This window comes from Microcebus murinus, chromosome 8 (genome assembly GCF_040939455.1).
Source record: "Microcebus murinus isolate Inina chromosome 8, M.murinus_Inina_mat1.0, whole genome shotgun sequence".
In the NCBI taxonomy this organism is placed as follows: domain Eukaryota; kingdom Metazoa; phylum Chordata; class Mammalia; order Primates; family Cheirogaleidae; genus Microcebus; species Microcebus murinus.
This window is the reverse complement of record NC_134111.1, coordinates 74,403,294-74,421,124: the sequence shown is the minus strand read 5'-3', so window position 1 is coordinate 74,421,124 and position 17,831 is coordinate 74,403,294. Positions and strand designations below refer to the sequence as shown.

The 17,831-nt window shown below is 35.1% G+C and overlaps 1 protein-coding gene across 6 annotated transcripts in view; it reads left to right on the top strand.

Moving 5' to 3' along the window:
• HYCC2 (hyccin PI4KA lipid kinase complex subunit 2) overlaps window positions 1–17,831 on the top strand; it is an 82,858-nt gene that overhangs the window by 27,252 nt on the left and 37,775 nt on the right. For 2 of the 6 annotated variants that reach the window (XM_012739044.2, XM_012739042.2), the window contains exons 3-6: window positions 2,591–2,687; window positions 7,992–8,070; window positions 9,661–9,762; window positions 16,738–16,917. In XM_012739044.2, the coding sequence (XP_012594498.1) occupies window positions 8,020–8,070; window positions 9,661–9,762; window positions 16,738–16,917 (333 nt within the window). In that variant the 5' untranslated portion in view covers window positions 2,591–2,687; window positions 7,992–8,019. Of the gene's footprint in view, window positions 1–1,417; window positions 1,598–2,590; window positions 2,688–7,991; window positions 8,071–9,660; window positions 9,763–10,464; window positions 10,521–12,150; window positions 14,783–16,737; window positions 16,918–17,831 lie in introns of those variants that run through there. The other 4 variants (XM_076005790.1, XM_076005791.1, XM_012739046.2 and 1 more) reach the window with 4 other exon arrangements.

Genomic DNA, 17,831 nt, shown 5'->3' with positions numbered 1-17,831 from the left:
TCTCACTTCCGACATCTGTACGAGGCTGGGGAGCTGTGCTGGGTTGAGTCTGGGGACAGAGGGTCAGGATCATCAGGGCAGGCGCTGTGGCCGCTCCATAGGAACTCACCTTAGTTTTTGAAGGATATTTTTTTCTGGGTATAGCATTCTAGATTGGCCTTTAACAGTATCATTCTTTTGTATTCTGGCTTTTATTGTTTCTATTGAGAAATTTGTCAGTCTTATTGTTTCTTTGAAGGTCATAACTGCTTTTGTGATTTTTCTTCCCTCTCCCTTTTCCTCCCTTGCTTGTATAGTTTGATTGTGATATCCTAGGTGTGCTAGGTATAATTTCCTTTTCATATATCTTGTTTGGAGTTGGCAGAGCATCTTCAATCTCTGAATTGGTTTCTTTCATCAGTTTTGGAAAACTCCAAGTTATTCTTTTATTGAATATCGCATTTATATCTGTCTCCTCTTGTCTGGAACTTTTGTTATATGTATGTTAGACATTATGAGCAGGTCCTACATTTGTCTTAAACTCTTAAACTTCTCTTCTACTTTCTTTCCCTGTCTTCCCTTGCCCCTTCTATTCTTTTCTCTTTATGCTTCAGTTTAGGTATTTTTTATTGACTTCTCTTCTAAGTCACTAATCCTATATTCTGCTGTGTCTAGTTTGCTATAAAACCAATATATTGAGTTCTTAATTTCACATATTGTATTTTTCAATTCTAGAATGCTCATTTAATTTTTTTTGTAAATCCTAATTTGTTGGTGAATGTTTCATATTCAGTTTTGTTCATTTTTCCTTCTCCTTACTATTAGTCAGAATTACTTTAAATAATTGTCTTTGTGTGTTAACTCCATTAAGTTATCTGTGGATCTAAGTCTGTAATTTAGTTTTCTCTTAATTGTTGGTCATATTTTCTTGCCCCCTTGCATAGTGAATTTTTATTCAGTGCCAGACTTTGTTTATGAAGGAACTATAGAAGCTCCAGACAGTATTTCCAACAGGGTTCCCATTTTTCTCTGTTGTACAAATGGGTAAGGGGCTAATTATCTCCAACCAGTTGGAGATTGAGCCATTTTAGGGTTATGTTAAAGTTTAATAAAACTCAGTTTTTCTGTTATTTGCCCTATTTTTTTGTTTTTTGGTTTTTTTAATTGAGAACCTTGTATTTGTCTCCCTAGCCCTGAAAGATTGTGGGAGACCTGTCTCTACAGAGGTTCTCTGTATAGCTCTCTAGTCTGCCTACCTATACTGCTTCAAAATCTGGTCTTGGTAGTTTAAAATTCACCAGCTATAAAGAGAAAGGCTCATTCCCACCCCCATTTCCTTGATATCAAGTTCCCCTTCCCAGAGTGTTAGCAGTCTATTGTATATCTTTCCAGAGGTATTCTGTCAGTCCTTTTAAAGTTTTTTTTTTTGCCACTGTAGAATCTTCTCATAAAATAAAAATCTCATGTGAAAGCCCAATGTATAAGAGATGAAAAGTCAGCTACCATGGTTGGAGTAGGGGGTCCTGAAACAGCTTCAGTTTAAAAAATATTGGAAGCTTTACAATGATGATGTGATTTAATTCCAAGAGAATTTAATTGCAGCATTCTTTATATTTAAGTAAGTATATTTTGTTAATGAACATGTATTAAAATGTTAATTCATTTAGTGTTTTAGATGTGAAAATTGTGGTACAGTTTTGAACTGAAGAGGTAAAAGTCTTTATTTTTAGCAGTTTGAAAATTATTCTCTCTGATCAAAAAACTTTTAATATTTTTATGTCAGATTCAAGTAATAGTACTTTCTGTGTTGTTTTTAAAAAATGATAAATTTTTAAGTTAGATAAAACTCATTTTCACATAATAAGTATACCAAGACCTTAATGAGGCCCGGCGCGGTGGCTCACGCCTGTAATCTTAGCAATCTGGGAGGCCTAGGTGGGCAGATTGCTCAGGGTCAGGAGTTTAAAACCACCCTGAGCAAGAGCGAGACCCCGTTTCTACTATAAATAGAAAGAAATTAATTGGCCAACTAATATATATAGAAAAAATTAGCCGGGCATGGTGGCGCATGCCTGTAGTCCCAGCTACTCGGGAGGCTGAGGCAGCAGGATTGCTTGAGCCCAGGAGTTTGAGGTTGCTGTGAGCTAGGCTAGCACCATGGCACTCACTCTAGCCTGGGCAACAAAGCGAGACTCTGTCTCAAAAAAAAAAAAAAAAGACTTTAATGAGAGCATTTTAAAAATGATTTTGTGCGTGTATGTATAATTGTAACATGTTTCAAAAGTTAGAGTCATAGAATTTTTGTCTGGAAGGGATTTAATTTTAGAGATTATTCAAGTGAGGCTCCAGATAATTAAGTAACCTGCTTACGGTCTTACAGATAATTAATGGCAAATTTGAAACTAAAATTTAGACTTTCGGTCTCCAAAATAGTGCTTTTTTTCTTGGGTTTGATAAAGGTACACAGTATAATAATTATTATAGACATTTTTTGAGTCCATTATTATTTTTTAAATGTTTTATTATAAATGTCTTATCAAAACTGTTCTTTGTATTGCATTTTTCAGAATATTATCACAATATTTCAGTTTTTCATTTTCATTTTTTATAGAGTTGGAAATATTTAACTCTCAACAAATGAATTCCACACTTGAACTCTGCTGCATTCCTGTGCCACCTCCTCCTTTAGAAAACTGATCTTAAAACAGGTAAAATTAAGACTTTAACTTTTTAAAAGATAAAGAATAAATTTTCTATATAATTAGACATGTTAGCATTTTTGGTAATCTTTCGTTGGTAGCTTCTATTTATTAAGTAATTTTACCTAAAATAATTGTATCTTAATTATTTCCTTTGGATTATATTTTTGAAAGTGTTTTTCTTTTAATAGATTTTTTTTTTGTTTTTTTTTTTTCCGAAGAGATGGGGGGGGGGGGTCTTTCCTCTATGTTGCCCAGGCTAGATGGACTCAAACTCCTGGGCTTAAGCGATTCTCCCACCTCAGCCTCCTAAGTAGCTGGGACTATAATAGGTGTGTTTTTTTTTTTTTTTTTTTTTTTTTTGAGACAGAGTCTCGCTTTGTTGCCTAGGCTAGAGTGAGTGCCATGGTGCTAGCCTAGCTCACAGCAACCTCAAACTCCTGGGCTCAAGCAATCCTGCTGCCTCAGCCTCCCAAGTAGCTGGGACTACAGGCATTCACCACCATGCCCGGCTAATTTTTTTTATATATATATTAGTTGGCCAATTAATTTCTTTCTATTTATAGTAGAGACGGGGTCTCGCTCTTGCTCAGGCTGGTTTCGAACTCCTGACCTCGAGCAATCCGCCTGCCTCAGCCTCCCATAGTGCTAGGATTACAGGCGTGAGCCACCGCGCCCGGCTAATAGGTGTGTTTTTAAAAAACCTTTCTGTTACCTAAACTAAATTTACTGAATTGTTGAATTTACTCAGCATAATTGCATTATCTGGGTATATCTAGATCAATGCTGTCCAGTAGAACTTCTTTGATAATGACTGTGTTCTATATCTGTACTGTCCAGTATGGGGTGATAGCCACATGTAACTGCTGGGCACTTGAAATGTGGCTAATGCAACTAAGGAATTGAGTATTTAATTTTTATTTTAGTTAATTGAAATTTAAATAGCTATATATGGACAGTAGCTACTATATTATACAGTGTAGCTATATACAGTAGCTACTATATTAGATAGTGTAGCTCTAGGCTTTTCCTTAGGGAAGTTGGTAATTATAGTAACAGTATTGTCTTTTTTTTTTTTTTTTTGAGACAGAATCTTACTTCGTTGCCCAGGCTAGAGTGCCATAGCGTCAGCCTCGCTCACAGCAACCTGAAACTCCTGGGCTTAAGCAATCCTCCTGCCTCAGCCTCCTGAGTAGCTGGGACTACAGGCATGCACCACCATGCCCGGCTAATTTTTTCTATATATGTTTTAGTTGGCCAACTAATTTCTTTCTATTTATAGTAGAGACGGGGTCTCGCTCTTGCTCAGGCTGGTTTCGAACTCCTGACCTTGAGCAATCTGCCCGCCTAGGCCTCCCAGAGTGCTAGGATCACAGGCGTGAGTCACCACGCCCAGCCTACAGTATTGTCTTAAATGGCTAAGTTCCAGACTTATACCTTGAAATATGTTTATAATTATTAACTAAGTTTCAAACTTTGCAGCAGTAAAATCATCATTGGCTATCTCATATGTTACCTCGATAATTGTATAGCTTTGTTAATCCAATCATTTTCATTTGCTAGCTTTGAGAACACTTCCTGTTTTGCTCACTATTATGTCCTTAGCATCTTAGGACCTACCATGTAATTGGTGTTCAACAAATATTAGTTGAAAGAATGGATGAATAATCTCTGTACTTTATCTCCACAGGAAAAATGTCTCCTAAATTGTCCAAAAACTAAATAATTGTATTGATATTATTTCTATAATAATAGTAGCTAATATTTATTGAGGACTTACATTGTACCAGTCACTTTCTAAGACTTTATTTGTGTTAATTGATTTAATCCTTTAAAATAAACCTTTGTCATAAGTATTTACCTTATTCCCATTTTATAAATGAGGAATTTGAGGCCACAGATTAGTTAAGTAACTTTCCCAAGGATACGTGTTATCGTACTTAGAGAGCTTATTGTAGTTGGGCAAGTACTGTGTGTTATTGTACTTAGAAAGCTTATCGTAGTTGGGCAAGTACTGTGAGTTTGCTTCCTGGCAAGTAGTTCTTGACCACTTTCAGTGGTTTGTTATTTGTTCATTATGTTGTAGTTATGGCTTGCTGTTACCATGGTCACCAAAAGATAATCATTCTCTGTGATATACTCTTTATTTTGTTACATTAATATATTCTGGAAGTGAGGCAGTTGGGTCTAAACGGAGCTACATGCTGAAATATCAGCTTGCATTCTTGCTTTTTTTTTTTTTTTTTTTTTTTTTTTGAGACAAAGTCTCACTCTGTTGTCCAGGCTAGAGTGCCATGGCGTCAGCCTAGCTCACAGCAACCTCAAACTCGCAATCCTCCTGTCTCAGTTTCTTGAGTAGCATGCGCCACCATGCCTGGCTAATTTTTTCTATATATTTTTAGTTGGCTAATTAATTTCTTTCTATTTTTAGTAGAGACTGGGTCTCGCTCTTGCTCAGGCTGGTTTCAAATCTGACCTTAAGCGATCCTCCTGCCTCAGCCTCCCAGAGTGCTAGGATTACAGGTGTGAGCCACCGTGCCTGGCCTCTTTTTTATTTTAAAAGCATTTTATGTTCTTTGTAGAAAATGTGAAAAAATAAATTAATTGTAGTTGCTTTTTCTTGGCCTTTTCTGTATAATAGCATACAGTTAAAAAAAAAACTTCTAGGCCGGGCGCTGTGGCTCACGCCTGTAATCCTAGCTCTTGGGAGGCCGAGGCGGGCGGATTGCTCAAGGTCAGGAGTTCAAAACCAGCCTGAGCAAGAGCGAGACCCCGTCTCTACTATAAATAGAAAGAAATTAATTGGCCAACTGATATATATATAAAAAAAAAAAAAATTAGCCGGGCATGGTGGCGCATGCCTGTAGTCCCAGCTACCCGGGAGGCTGAGGCAGAAGGATCATTTGAGCCCAGGAGTTTGAGGTTGCTGTGAGCTAGGCTGACGCCACGGCACTCACTCTAGCCTGGGCAACAAAGCGAGACTCTGTCTCAAAAAAAAAAAAAAAACTTCTAATTCCTTGTAGTTAAGTAAAAGATGACTTAGTTTATATTTTTTTCCTAAAACAGAAATCTTGATTTAAACCATTTTCAGCATTTTAAATAATTATCTTAAAACATACTCATTTTGATGTTTAAAAAATGGTTTTTTTCTCTCTGCTTTCTTCATTTTTTGTATGTGTAACAATAGCTAGTTAGAAAACATAATGGAAAAGAATTCAATCACAAAGGCAGCAAAAAATACAAACTATCTAGGAATTAATTGGAAATTGTTTTGACCTATATGAAGAAAACACAAATTTTATACTAAGCCATATAAAAGAGCGTTTTTAATAAAGAGCAGTGTTATGTTCCCTTGTGAGATAACTCAGTATTATGAAGATATAATTTGGAGTTAACTTATAAATTTAATTCTGCTAGGAATGGGGTGTGGGGAAGAAATTCATGAAAAGAAGTTTAAAATTCAGTTAGAAGAATGAAGTAAGCAATAATGATGAAATATATTTTTAGAAGAAAAAGAATTAGGATATGACTTGTACTATTATATATTAAAGTGTATTATAAAACCTCAGTAATTAAAAGGTTGTAGTCATGGTGCAAACTCAGTGGGAAAAGTAGCTCTGAAATAGTTCCAAATATATGTGAGAATTTAGTGGCATTTCAAATCTCTGAAAAAAAAAAGACATGCAAACTATGTATTAGAGCAATTGAGAGAAAAAAATTGTTAGGTATTAATATCATATCACATTCTAAAATAACTTCCAGAGTAATGTTTTGGCAATAGGTACTCACTAGAATATTCTGATTCTGGTTGTTGTTGTACTAGTTTTAAAATTTTTATGTAGTATATTAATAAATGTAGGAAAATTAAAGATTTTATATTTAGATTAATTTAGGTTTCTATGCGGAGGTAGTAGCTTTGTAAATATAGAGCAGGAAAGTTTATTCTGTACATATGACAGTCATATGCTTCTTAAAAATCTGTGAAGGGTGGTAGTCTGGAGAGTTTATTTAGATTTGGATAAACTATCAATAATATTTATATCCTGCTATCTTAAAATTTCAAATTCAAGTTTTAGAATTTATATTACAGAACACCATAAATGCAATGTTTATATAAAAGCATGTTCTTTGTAACATTCCTTTATGATACAAGAAAGTCGAAGATAATCTGTGTGTCCACCAGTAAATTATTGGATAACTTACTGATGACAAGGGTTTATATTTATAATATAAATGACATAATATAATTACAATATAAATGATTATATATTTATAATATAAATGATAAGGGTTTATATTTATAATTAAATGCATTATATCCATTATAATAAGATAGATCTATAGATCTTTGATGTATTTTTAGCAGATGTTTTAATTAAAAGCACAATGTAGAACACTATGCTATGAACACAATTATATTTAAACTAAATACATATAAAAATAGATACATATGTAAATATAGATCTGAAAGAATGGTTAATATTTATCTTTGTTGGTAGGATGGATAGTTGGACGTTCTAAGTTCCATTTTTTTTTTTTTTTTTTTTTTTTGAGACAGAGTCTCGCTTTGTTGCACAGGCTAGAGTGAGTGCCGTGGCGTCAGCTAGCTCACAGCAACCTCAAACTCCTGGGCTCAAGCAATCCTTCTGCCTCAGCCTCCCGAGTAGCTGGGACTATAGGCATGCGCCACCACGCCCAGCTAATTTTATATATATATATATTAGTTGGCCAATTAATTTCTTTCTATTTATAGTAGAGACGGGGTCTCGCTCTTGCTCAGGCTGGTTTCGAACTCCTGACCTTGAGCAATCCGCCCGCCTCGGCCTCCCAGAGTGCTAGGATTACAGCTTGAGCCACCGCGCCCGGCCCTAAGTTCCATTTTTTTACAGGCATATATTATTTATAATAAATATTTTTAAAGTATTTAAAAATGAATGAAACTAAATTTTTATTTATAGCTAGACATATTTGTAAAATTATAGAGATAAAAGTTAGGATATAGCCAGAATGGTTTTTTTAAATTTTCTAGTAAATAAAAAATAAAAATCAATAATTTAATATCTAGCAATAGAGATATGGGCATAGTTTTAAGTTCTGATTTTGTTTATTTTGGAAAAATATGTCCTTTTTTTACCACTACAATGACATTTTTAGACTTCTTATACCATTGGACCCTGCCTGCCTCTCTACCCTCAACTCTTGTATCTTGCTGTCTGTGCACCGGGCCACTTGCCCGGTGAAAAGCACACATTTACTTTTGGTAGTTTCTGCAAGTAATACTATACTCAGGTTCACTGCTTTTTTTCTTTGCAGATAAAAGAGGAATAGAAGGTAAAAGAAGATGCTGGGATCTGAACGTAGTGTTGTGGAAGAATGGTTATCAGAATTCAAGGTAAATTGGATTGGGGATAAGAATGTATTATTATATGATTCTTTTTTTTTTTTTTTTTTTTTGAGACAGAGTCTCGCTTGTTGACCAGGCTAGAGTGAGTGCCATGGCGTCAGCCTAGCTCACAGTAACCTCAAACTTCTGGGCTCAAGCAATCCCGCCTCGGCCTCCCAGAGTGCTAGGATTGCAGGCGTGAGCCACCGCGCCTGGCTTATTATATGATTCTTTATGTCAGTAATTTAAGCAGTGAATATGCATTCTATGGATAAATATATACAAATAAGATGTGAAGTAGAAATGGCAAAATAGGAAATAACATATTTCAATAATTGCAGTTCTTAAAAACACTAATGTGAATAAGGGCTAGAAGGTAATATGTAAAAATGAAAATAGTTTTAGGATTGATGAGGGGATATTTATTAATAAATTTTTTTTTTTTTTTTTTTTTGAGACAGAGTTTCGCTTTGTTGCCTAGGCTAGAGTGAGTGCCGTGGCGTCAGCCTAGCTCACAGCAACCTCAAACTCCTGGGCTCAAGCGATCCTTCTGTCTCAGCCTCCCAAGTAGCTGGGACTACAGGCATGCGCCACCATGCCCGGCTAATTTTTTCTATATATATTAGTTGGCCAATTAGTTTCTTTCTATTTATAGTAGAGACGGGGTCTCGCTCTTGCTGAGGCTGGTTTCGAACTCCCGACCTTGAGCAATCCACCCGCCTCGGCCTCCCAGAGAGCTAGGATTACAGGCGTGAGCCACCGCGCCCGGCCTATTAATAAATTTTTAAATATATTCAATAAAAGAGAATATATTCTCTTTTATTGAAGAGAGATTCAATAAGGCATAAAAACAGGATTTATACCTTATGTTTTTATTTCCTATAATTAAAAATCAAATAGTTTTGATACAAAACTATATAATTTATGAATACTATGGAAATAAATGTTTTGTAAAGACATAAATGCAAAAATTGAAATACATCCCACATTATTGGTTTTTTTCTTAGATTGGATTAGTTTAAGGTGGTCCATTTTGGCAAATCTTGGTATAAGTGTTTTCTCATTTTTTATGGTTGACTAGTTAGAAGATTTGTATAATATAGTATCCTAATTTAATTTCTGTTAACTCTCATTTTCTTTTTTTGAGACAGAGTCTCACTCTGTTGTCTGGGCTAGAGTGCCATGGTGTCAGCCTAGCTCACAGCAACCTCAAACTCCTAGGCTCAAGCAATCCTCCTCTTGCCTCAGCCTGCCGGGTAGCTGGGACTACAGGCACACACCACCTTGCCTGGCTTATTTTTTCTACTTTTAGTTATTTGGCTTATTTCTTTCTATTTATAGTAGAGAGGGGGTCTCACTCTTACTCAGGCTGGTCTCGAACTCCTGAGCTCAAGCAATCCTCCCGCCTTGGCCTCCCAGAGTGCTAGGATTACAGGTGTGAGCCACGGTGCTTGGCCTCTCATTTTCTTATATTAATGAATTTTGCTTTTCTTACTTGACTGTATTATGAATCTTTTCAAGAGGTACTCATGTAAAATAAAGTTCCTGGCTTCCCAAATACTAAGTTCACTTTTGTTTTCCTTTGCTGGTTTCTTTTAGGCATTACCTGACACTCAGATCACCAGTTATGCGGCAACTTTACACCGGAAAAAAACACTTGTACCAGCCCTCTATAAAGTGATTCAAGATTCGAATAATGAGGTAGGAGAGCATGTAAGAAAAGTAATTTCTAAATAGTAAAATGTAATATATGTACTAAAACACATAAATGTGAATTTTATAGTTTTCTCTCGTGGTTCTGAAAATTTTTTCTTTCTGCTGTTTTTCATTCTGATAGTTGCTTTGGCTTTCCCCATTCCTTGCCTTTCCATATTTTAAAATGTTTTGGTCAAATTTTTTCCTGTTGAGGGCCGTATGTTTTGATTCTTGATTTGAGTGACCATAATCTCAATCATTTATTTAATTTGAATCTTTTCTGTTTCCTGCTCTGGAAGCCATATTTTAACTGTATACTGAGTTAGCATTCTTAATTTTAAGTATTGCTTACAGTTAATTTATTGATAATATATAACTGTATAATCACTCTAGTTGGAGAAATCACACTTACAGCATAAAATGATGCCGCTAGTAAATTTAGCCTGAAAATGATCAGAGGAAGCACTTTTTAATCTTAATAGTCAAGATCAGTAAACTTAGAATAAGAATTTTCTATTATTCAGCCTTGTGATAGAAGGAAAAAGTCCAGTTATTGAATCTATTAATATGTTAATGTATGCAAAATACACACATTATCTTTCCATTAACACGATAGTATGACATACAGTTTTATCACCACTGGATTCATGTGTGCTTTAAAATGAAAATGAAAGGAACACACAGGAAAGTAGCTTCTTATCTTCCCAGATACAGCCTCCAAGATTGCCACTGCTGTGTACTGGAGTGAGTTTGAAGAAGTTCAGGTAATCATCTCCTAACCAGCAGCTTAACTTAAAGTGCATCTCCATTTTTTTGTCCTCTCACTAAAAGCTTGCTTATTGACCTCTTTCTTTTCTGTCTCCTAAATTTGGATTGGCTCTCAGTTAGACTTGCATCTCTTGCTATTTATAGCAGCAATTGCAGGATCCATTTGCTTATTTTTCTCTTGCGTTGTATTTCTGAATGTTTTATAACTTTAGGTATGGGTATTGTACACATATGCATATTCTTCTTGTTCAGAAATTATCAGAATTTTCTGTTTGAATAATGAACGTGTGTATTCCCTACCCCTTGTTTTGCGCTCTTAACATTTAAGCTTTGCTTATTAAAATTTGTCTTATGCTTTCTCTTTAGATTGTAAGCTCTTCATGGGCAGTGGTCATATATTCTATATTTGTTACTTCTCTAGAATTTAGTATTGTATGTACATAATAAACATGTAATACTAGCACTCTGGGAGGCTGAGGCGGGCGGATTGCTCGAGGTCAGGAGTTTGAAACCAGCCTGAGCAAGAGCAAGACCCCGTCTCTACTATAAATAGAAAGAAATTAATTGGCCAACTAATATATATGGAAAAAATTAGCCGGGCATGGTGGCGCATGCCTGTAGTCCCAGCTACTCGGGAGGCTGAGGCAGCAGGATCGCTTGAGCCCAGGAGTTTGAGGTTGCTGTGAGCTAGGCTGACGCCACGGCACTCACTCTAGCCTGGCAACAAAGTGAGACTCTGTCTTAAAAAAAAAAAATAAAAAAAAAAATAAATAAACATGTAATAAATATTGATTGGAAGAACAGTGAAGTACAAAATGAGATTCTAAAATGACATTTTTTCATTAGGGCTCACAAGTGTTTAAAAGGTATCCTTTTCCTTTTTTAAAATACTTTGGATGCTATGATATTAAGAAAAGTTATTCTCATTGTTTTAAATTTTTATAATTCTTGATAGTAATGTTTGGGACCTTGGGATCATGGCTAGTAATGGAAAAATTACAACTTGAGAGATCTGAGCTCAAACCTAGCATTCATTACAATCAACCAGTTGCTAGAGCAGATCTGGGTTTTGGTCATACCTCCTGTCAGGTCATAAGTTTCTAACCATGTGTTCAGACTTCAGAAAAACAAAAGTGATAAATTCTATCGAGTCTCAAAATAATTCTGGACTTTAGTCATTGAAGGAGGCCTGTTTTAGTCATAATTTTGTTATATTCTGAAACATAATTAAGTATACTGTTAATAAGAAATTATTTCAGAAAATTGTCATATGCCATGTTTATATGAATTGGAACTTACAACATTATAATTTTGCTTTAAAAACTATAAAAAAGGCCGGGTGCGGTGGCTCACGCCTGTAATCCTAGCACTCTGGGAGGCTGAGGCGGGCGGATTGCTCGAGGTCAGGAGTTCAAAACCAGCCTGAGCAAGAGCGAGACCCCGTCTCTACTATAAATAGAAAGAAATTAATTGGCCAACTAATATATATAGAAAAAATTAACCGGGCATGGTGGCTCATGCCTGTAGTACTTGGGAGGCTGAGGCAGCAGGATTGCTTGAGCCCAGAGTTTGAGGTTGCTGTGAGCTAGGCTGACGCCACGGCACTCACTCCAGCCTGGGCAACAAAGCAAGACTCTGTCTCTAAAAAATAAAAATAAAAATAAATAAAATAAAATAAAAAATAAAAAAACTATAAAAGTTCTTCAGAACATGTATTTGCTAGAGGTTTAATATTACATGTCATGACCAACTTATATTACAGCTTCTGTTTTAAATTCTAGACCAACATATTGCTTTAATTTTTTCTTGTACCTACTTACAGATCCCTAGTTCTTCTACTTCAAGTAGACCTCCAGTCCATTAACTCTATCACTTTTTCATGATTTGAATGCCTTTCTTCCTCCTCTCAGTGTCTCACTTCTCTCTTTTCCTAGCAAAATTTTTGTGGTCCATCATTACGGTTATTCCCTTGCAAGCGTTCTTAGCTCCTTTGCTTCTCATTTCCTTAACTCATATTCTTAGGGCAAAATCTCAACACTGGATAAAACTCAGCCATCCATTTACTTCCTGCTTGTACCTGAGCAGCTGAGCATGTCTGCCGAAAACACAATTTTGTTTACCTTCTCCATTTTAAATTCAGGACTACAAATCTCCAATGGGCACATTTCCCTGCTGAATGGAATGTGGTTTCCATTTCTTCACCTCACATTCTTTCTTTAACCCACTCAAGTTAGGCTTCAGTCTCTACTCTTTCACCCAGAATGCTCTCAGTGTGTTCATCAGATAGCATGTCTCATAATAATTATCATGTCAAAACAGTGTTTGCTAAGTTTGGGAAAGGTGTCAGTTATTCTTATGAATTTTTTAACCTGAAGATAATGATTTTTAACCCTTTTAATATGGGTGATAGTGCCATTTAAAGGAGGTCAAAGGCATTTATTATATTGAGAATTTGAGAGCATGATGACATATTAATACACAGAATTAAAGGGTTTAACATTGGCAAGTTTTTAACAGTCTTACTTTGTAGTGATATCTGACTAAAAGTTACTGGGTTCCCAATATCCACCCTTCTCCTCTTTAAAAAAACATAGTAATAATTTTGATAACTATATTTCTTCACTGTGCTTAATTAAAATATAGTGGCCTATCTGCCAACATAGGCATGTATAACAACTGGAAGGTTAAGGTCTTTATAGCAGAAACTCATCCTAATTGTCCCATGGCTCATAAAATTTAGAGAAGGCAGTCTTTGTAGAATTTTTAACTGAAGAAGAGACTGAATTTGAAGCATAAGTGTATGTTTTTAATACATAAATTTATAAGAGCAACAATCTTTACTTCCCCAAAAGAGCTGAACATTGCTGTCGGTATTTAAGGACAATGCCAGCAATTGACTGTTATCAAAAGTTTATTGCTTGTTCATTATTGGCACTACATGAAATGTACAATTTTCAGTTAAACAATCTGCACTTCCATTATAGTATTAAAAATCTGGTGGAGTGAAAACCTTAGTTTGATGCAAGAAGACCTGAATTTAGTGTCTTTCTCCACAACTAACTTCTGTGACCTTCAACAAATTGTCTGACTGGTCTAGACTTCAGTGTTAGGGGGAGAGATGAAGATTTTTGAAGATTTTAAAACTATGCTCTGATGGTGATTCCACATAAAGGGCTTAGTATTTTCTAGACTAGTGTGTGTATAATTTTTTAAGCTTTAAAGTTGTTCTCCAAGGGCTAAGCTTAACTCATCTAAATATATTAACTGTACAATTGACATAGATTTGTTAACTTTTAACTTTATAGTTATGATAGTGACTTTTTCTAGAGTGTTGGATTATTACAGACATACATAACTACATTCAAGCAGATTTCCAAATGTTTATGCATTATTTTAATCATTCAGAATAGAGGTGAGCATATGAAATTTCTGATCTGTTACTAATTTTTAAAAGAATTAGTGTTAAACTTTAATTTAAAAATTATTTTGCAGTTTCTTGTCAGTGTTTTATGTGAATTTTAAAGTCATAGCCAGTTTTGTGCAATCTATAGTTACTCCAGCAAAGCCATTCTAAATTGGCAATACACACTTAGGGAAAAGCGGGGAAGTTTACTTTAACTGCTCATTTTCTTTACTTCTGTAGGTCATAAAGTTCTTCACAAGTCATAATGTGTGATATCATATGAAAAGTTAGCCAATTAAACATTTAAAAAGCTATTTCTGTATGCTTTTCCCCTTTTTAGAATCTTTCAAATAAATATAATTAGTAAAATTTAAGTCAGTTGTAAAACATAAAAGTAATCAGTTTTTTACTTGTATGTATTTAAAGTATTGGCTAGAATTTTGGATGCCAAATATGATACAAAATCCCTTTCTATACTGAGTGGTATATAATTTGGTTAAATCATAGTCTCAGTTGAGGTTTCAAGTTTATTTCCAATAAGATTATTTAAAATTATTTTATTCCAATGGAAACTTTTAAAAATGGAAAGTAAAAAGAGTTGGTAAGAGCAAAAAGAGAAAATCACCAAATATAAATGTAGTAAATTGGCTGAAGGACTAATTAATATATTTAGTACAGTGTATTGAAAGGTATGTTGATATTATACGGGCACAAAATACTTCTTCTTTTTTTTTTTTTTAGAGTCAAACACAGCAGCACTTTATTAACAAGGACGGAGTAATATGATCACAAGGAAATATTCTTAAGTCTAAATGAAATGATATCTTGGGCAGCATAGAATGAATACTAACAAGGGTAGGCATCCCAATGTGTCTGTCTCATAGCTGTTCAATGTGAAAGAGGCTTGTAAGCAAGGAAAGACAAGAGCAACATTTACACCACAAATTGACTATAAAATAATTATTTTGAGAAGGGTAACGAATGGTCATAATCCATAACTAGAAAGAGAAGCCATTTGAGTATCTATTAATTGGGCCAAACAGTCCTGTTGGATTTTAATACTCCCTGGTATGGAACCTGGGTACTTATTTTCTCTCTATGTAGAAAGTCAATGTTCAGGTTCTTGATAAGCGCCATTAATCTTTCTGATTGAGACAGTCCAAACCCATCTGACCTCAGAACACTGGGTCGAAGCAACATTGATATATTTTCCTTCAATTCTTTCATGGTGCTCAATCAGCATGTTACCATAATCTGAAAATGATATGGGGCACAAAGGAGCCAGATATAAATATGGAAAGTATCTCACATTCCAATAATCACATGAAGGAGATTTATGATTAAAATTATTTAAGACATTTACTTTATTTTTCTTGTGGCCACTCAATTAAGTAAAGAACACCAGTGTATTCATAAGTTCCCTTTTTATCACATGATATTTCTAAATGGGTATTTTGGAATGCTCAGAAGATTCCACTTTCAGTCTCCAAAGGCCTCCTAAGACATAATTTAAAGTGGGACTTGAATCAGAACAATTATTTTCAGATTCTAGTTGAAATAGCAGTAGTTTCTGTTTAAATCCTGGGAAACCTTAACTAACATGCCTTGTTTGTGAAACTAAAAAACATCAAATCAGCACAAGAAGATAAAGTATGCAACAGATATCAAGGTATATAAATTTATGCCCAATTATTTTCAATACTCATAACGTGTGCAAAGCTGGGTGGTAGAAGTAAGCCAGATCTCACTAGGCAGAGTTTGAGGAAGATGTTTTCCTATTTGATGCACGAGAAATTATTTTGTGAAAATATGGAGATGGAAGATGGAGTAGTTCCATGCTTCTTGCTGTGTTACCTTTATTTACTTTCCTAGTGTCACTGAGACTAGTTTCGAAACAGCCTGCAACAAGAATGTTCTAATCACCAGCCACCTTTTCCACCTTTCTTCTTTTTCTGTTGCTGTTTTTTTTTTGTTGTTGTTGCTGGAGCCCCTGCAGGTTTCTGATGTCTTGGGGGTATGATGTTACTTGTAGAGGCAGATACTGTTGTTGCACTACCAGGTCTTGGGGAGGTGGGTGGGCTGCTCACAGTTTTACTGGCGTCCAGTTCAGATGAAGCTCCTGCAGTTGCTCCCTGGGTTCCTTTCCCAATCTGATCCTTCTTTTTACCCTTCTTTCTTCCTTGGTAATAAGAACGTTCCCGCATTGGGAGCCATCTTTCTGGATCTGTGGTAATCTTCGGGTCATAATTCTTAGGCAGCTTTCCCTTCTTTTTCTTCTTCGTTTTCAAATCTCCCTGTCTCATCTTCATTCTCCTCATCTTCCTCAGGGTCAGCACAATCACCTCCTCCATGAAGCCTTACCTTTATCATAAATACTGTTTAAATTTATTTCCTTCTACTAGACTTAAGTTCCTTTGAGGGCAAAGACCAGCCACAAAATACTTCTTATAGTTAGTGGATTTGTTATTTTAATTTGTGGTCTCTTTACGTAAGTGGAGATTAAAGGTTTTGGTCAAATTAACTCAAAATATGGAGAAAATAATATTGAGAATTTATTTTTAAAATATACAGGTGTATGTATCTTTTAGGAAATAGAGTTGCCAGGAGTGGTGGCATGCTTCTATAGTCCCAGCTACTCAGTAGGCTGAAGCAGGATGATGGCTTAAGACCAGGGGTTCAAGGTTGCAGTGAGCTATGATTGTGCCACTGCATTTCAGCCTGAACAACAGAGCAAGACCCCATCTCTTTATAAAAAGAATAATTACAGCTGAAAGAATGTAGATAACTAATGCACTTTATTTGCCTTTTAGCTCCTGGAACCTGTCTGCCATCAGTTGTTTGAGCTCTATCGTAGCTCTGAAGTTCGACTTAAGAGGTTCACGTTGCAGTTCTTGCCAGAATTGATGTGGGTTTATTTACGGCTTACAGTTAGCCGAGACAGACAGAGTAATGGTTGCATTGAAGCACTTCTGTTAGGAATTTACAATTTGGTAAGTTGAAAATGATAGGTTGGGAAATTTTAAGTATTTTTTGAAAGTCCTGTGAAATAATGCTTATGGAATGTTTAGAGAAAAATAAATGTTTACTGAATAATTTATTTGAACTACTTAAGTATAGAGGTGTAAGTATTGATATGCATTTTATAAAGTAGGTAGGACTATAATTGATAACATTATTAATAACATAATAAGTAAGTCATAAATAACATTATGACTTATTTCTTAAGATTATTTTATTTGACCAATATTATGAATGCTTTCTGTGTAACATTAAGCTGGACACTGAAAATACAAAGAATTAGATGTGGTACCTACTTTTAGGGAACTTCTGCTCTACTAAAGAAGACATGTTTACAGATGACTAATTAATGCAAAGTTTGTAGAGTAAGAAGATTTCATACAGAAACCCAGATGTTAACTGAAGTTATCTTGGCAGGCTTTATTGCAGCAATGGCATCTAAGCTGGGCCTTACAAAGAGGCATAATTTTGACAGGTTGAAATTAAAAGTAGGTGAGATTTCAGGAAGAAGTAATCAAATGAGCATAAGCAGAGAGGCAGGAAAGTTGTGTTCTGCAAATAAAAAGTAATTTGAGGTACAGACTATTATATGCAAGCTGGAAATGATGATTTCGTATCAGTTTTAGAGAGTCTTTTTAAAGTGAAGAGTTCAAGTTTAGATTTTCTTTAAAACAATTAGAGAGTTTTGAACAGAAGAATTGTATTTATGTATTAGTAAGATGAATCTGATGGTGGTATGCAGAGAAACTTTGGGATTATAAATTAAATGTAATCACTATTACTTGTATTTCAAAGACTACATATATAATTGAGAAGAGTAGGGGAAGTAGAAATGGGATTTTTGCTTCTCTAAGGAGAGGGCATCAGTTAAGGAAAGAAAAAGTCC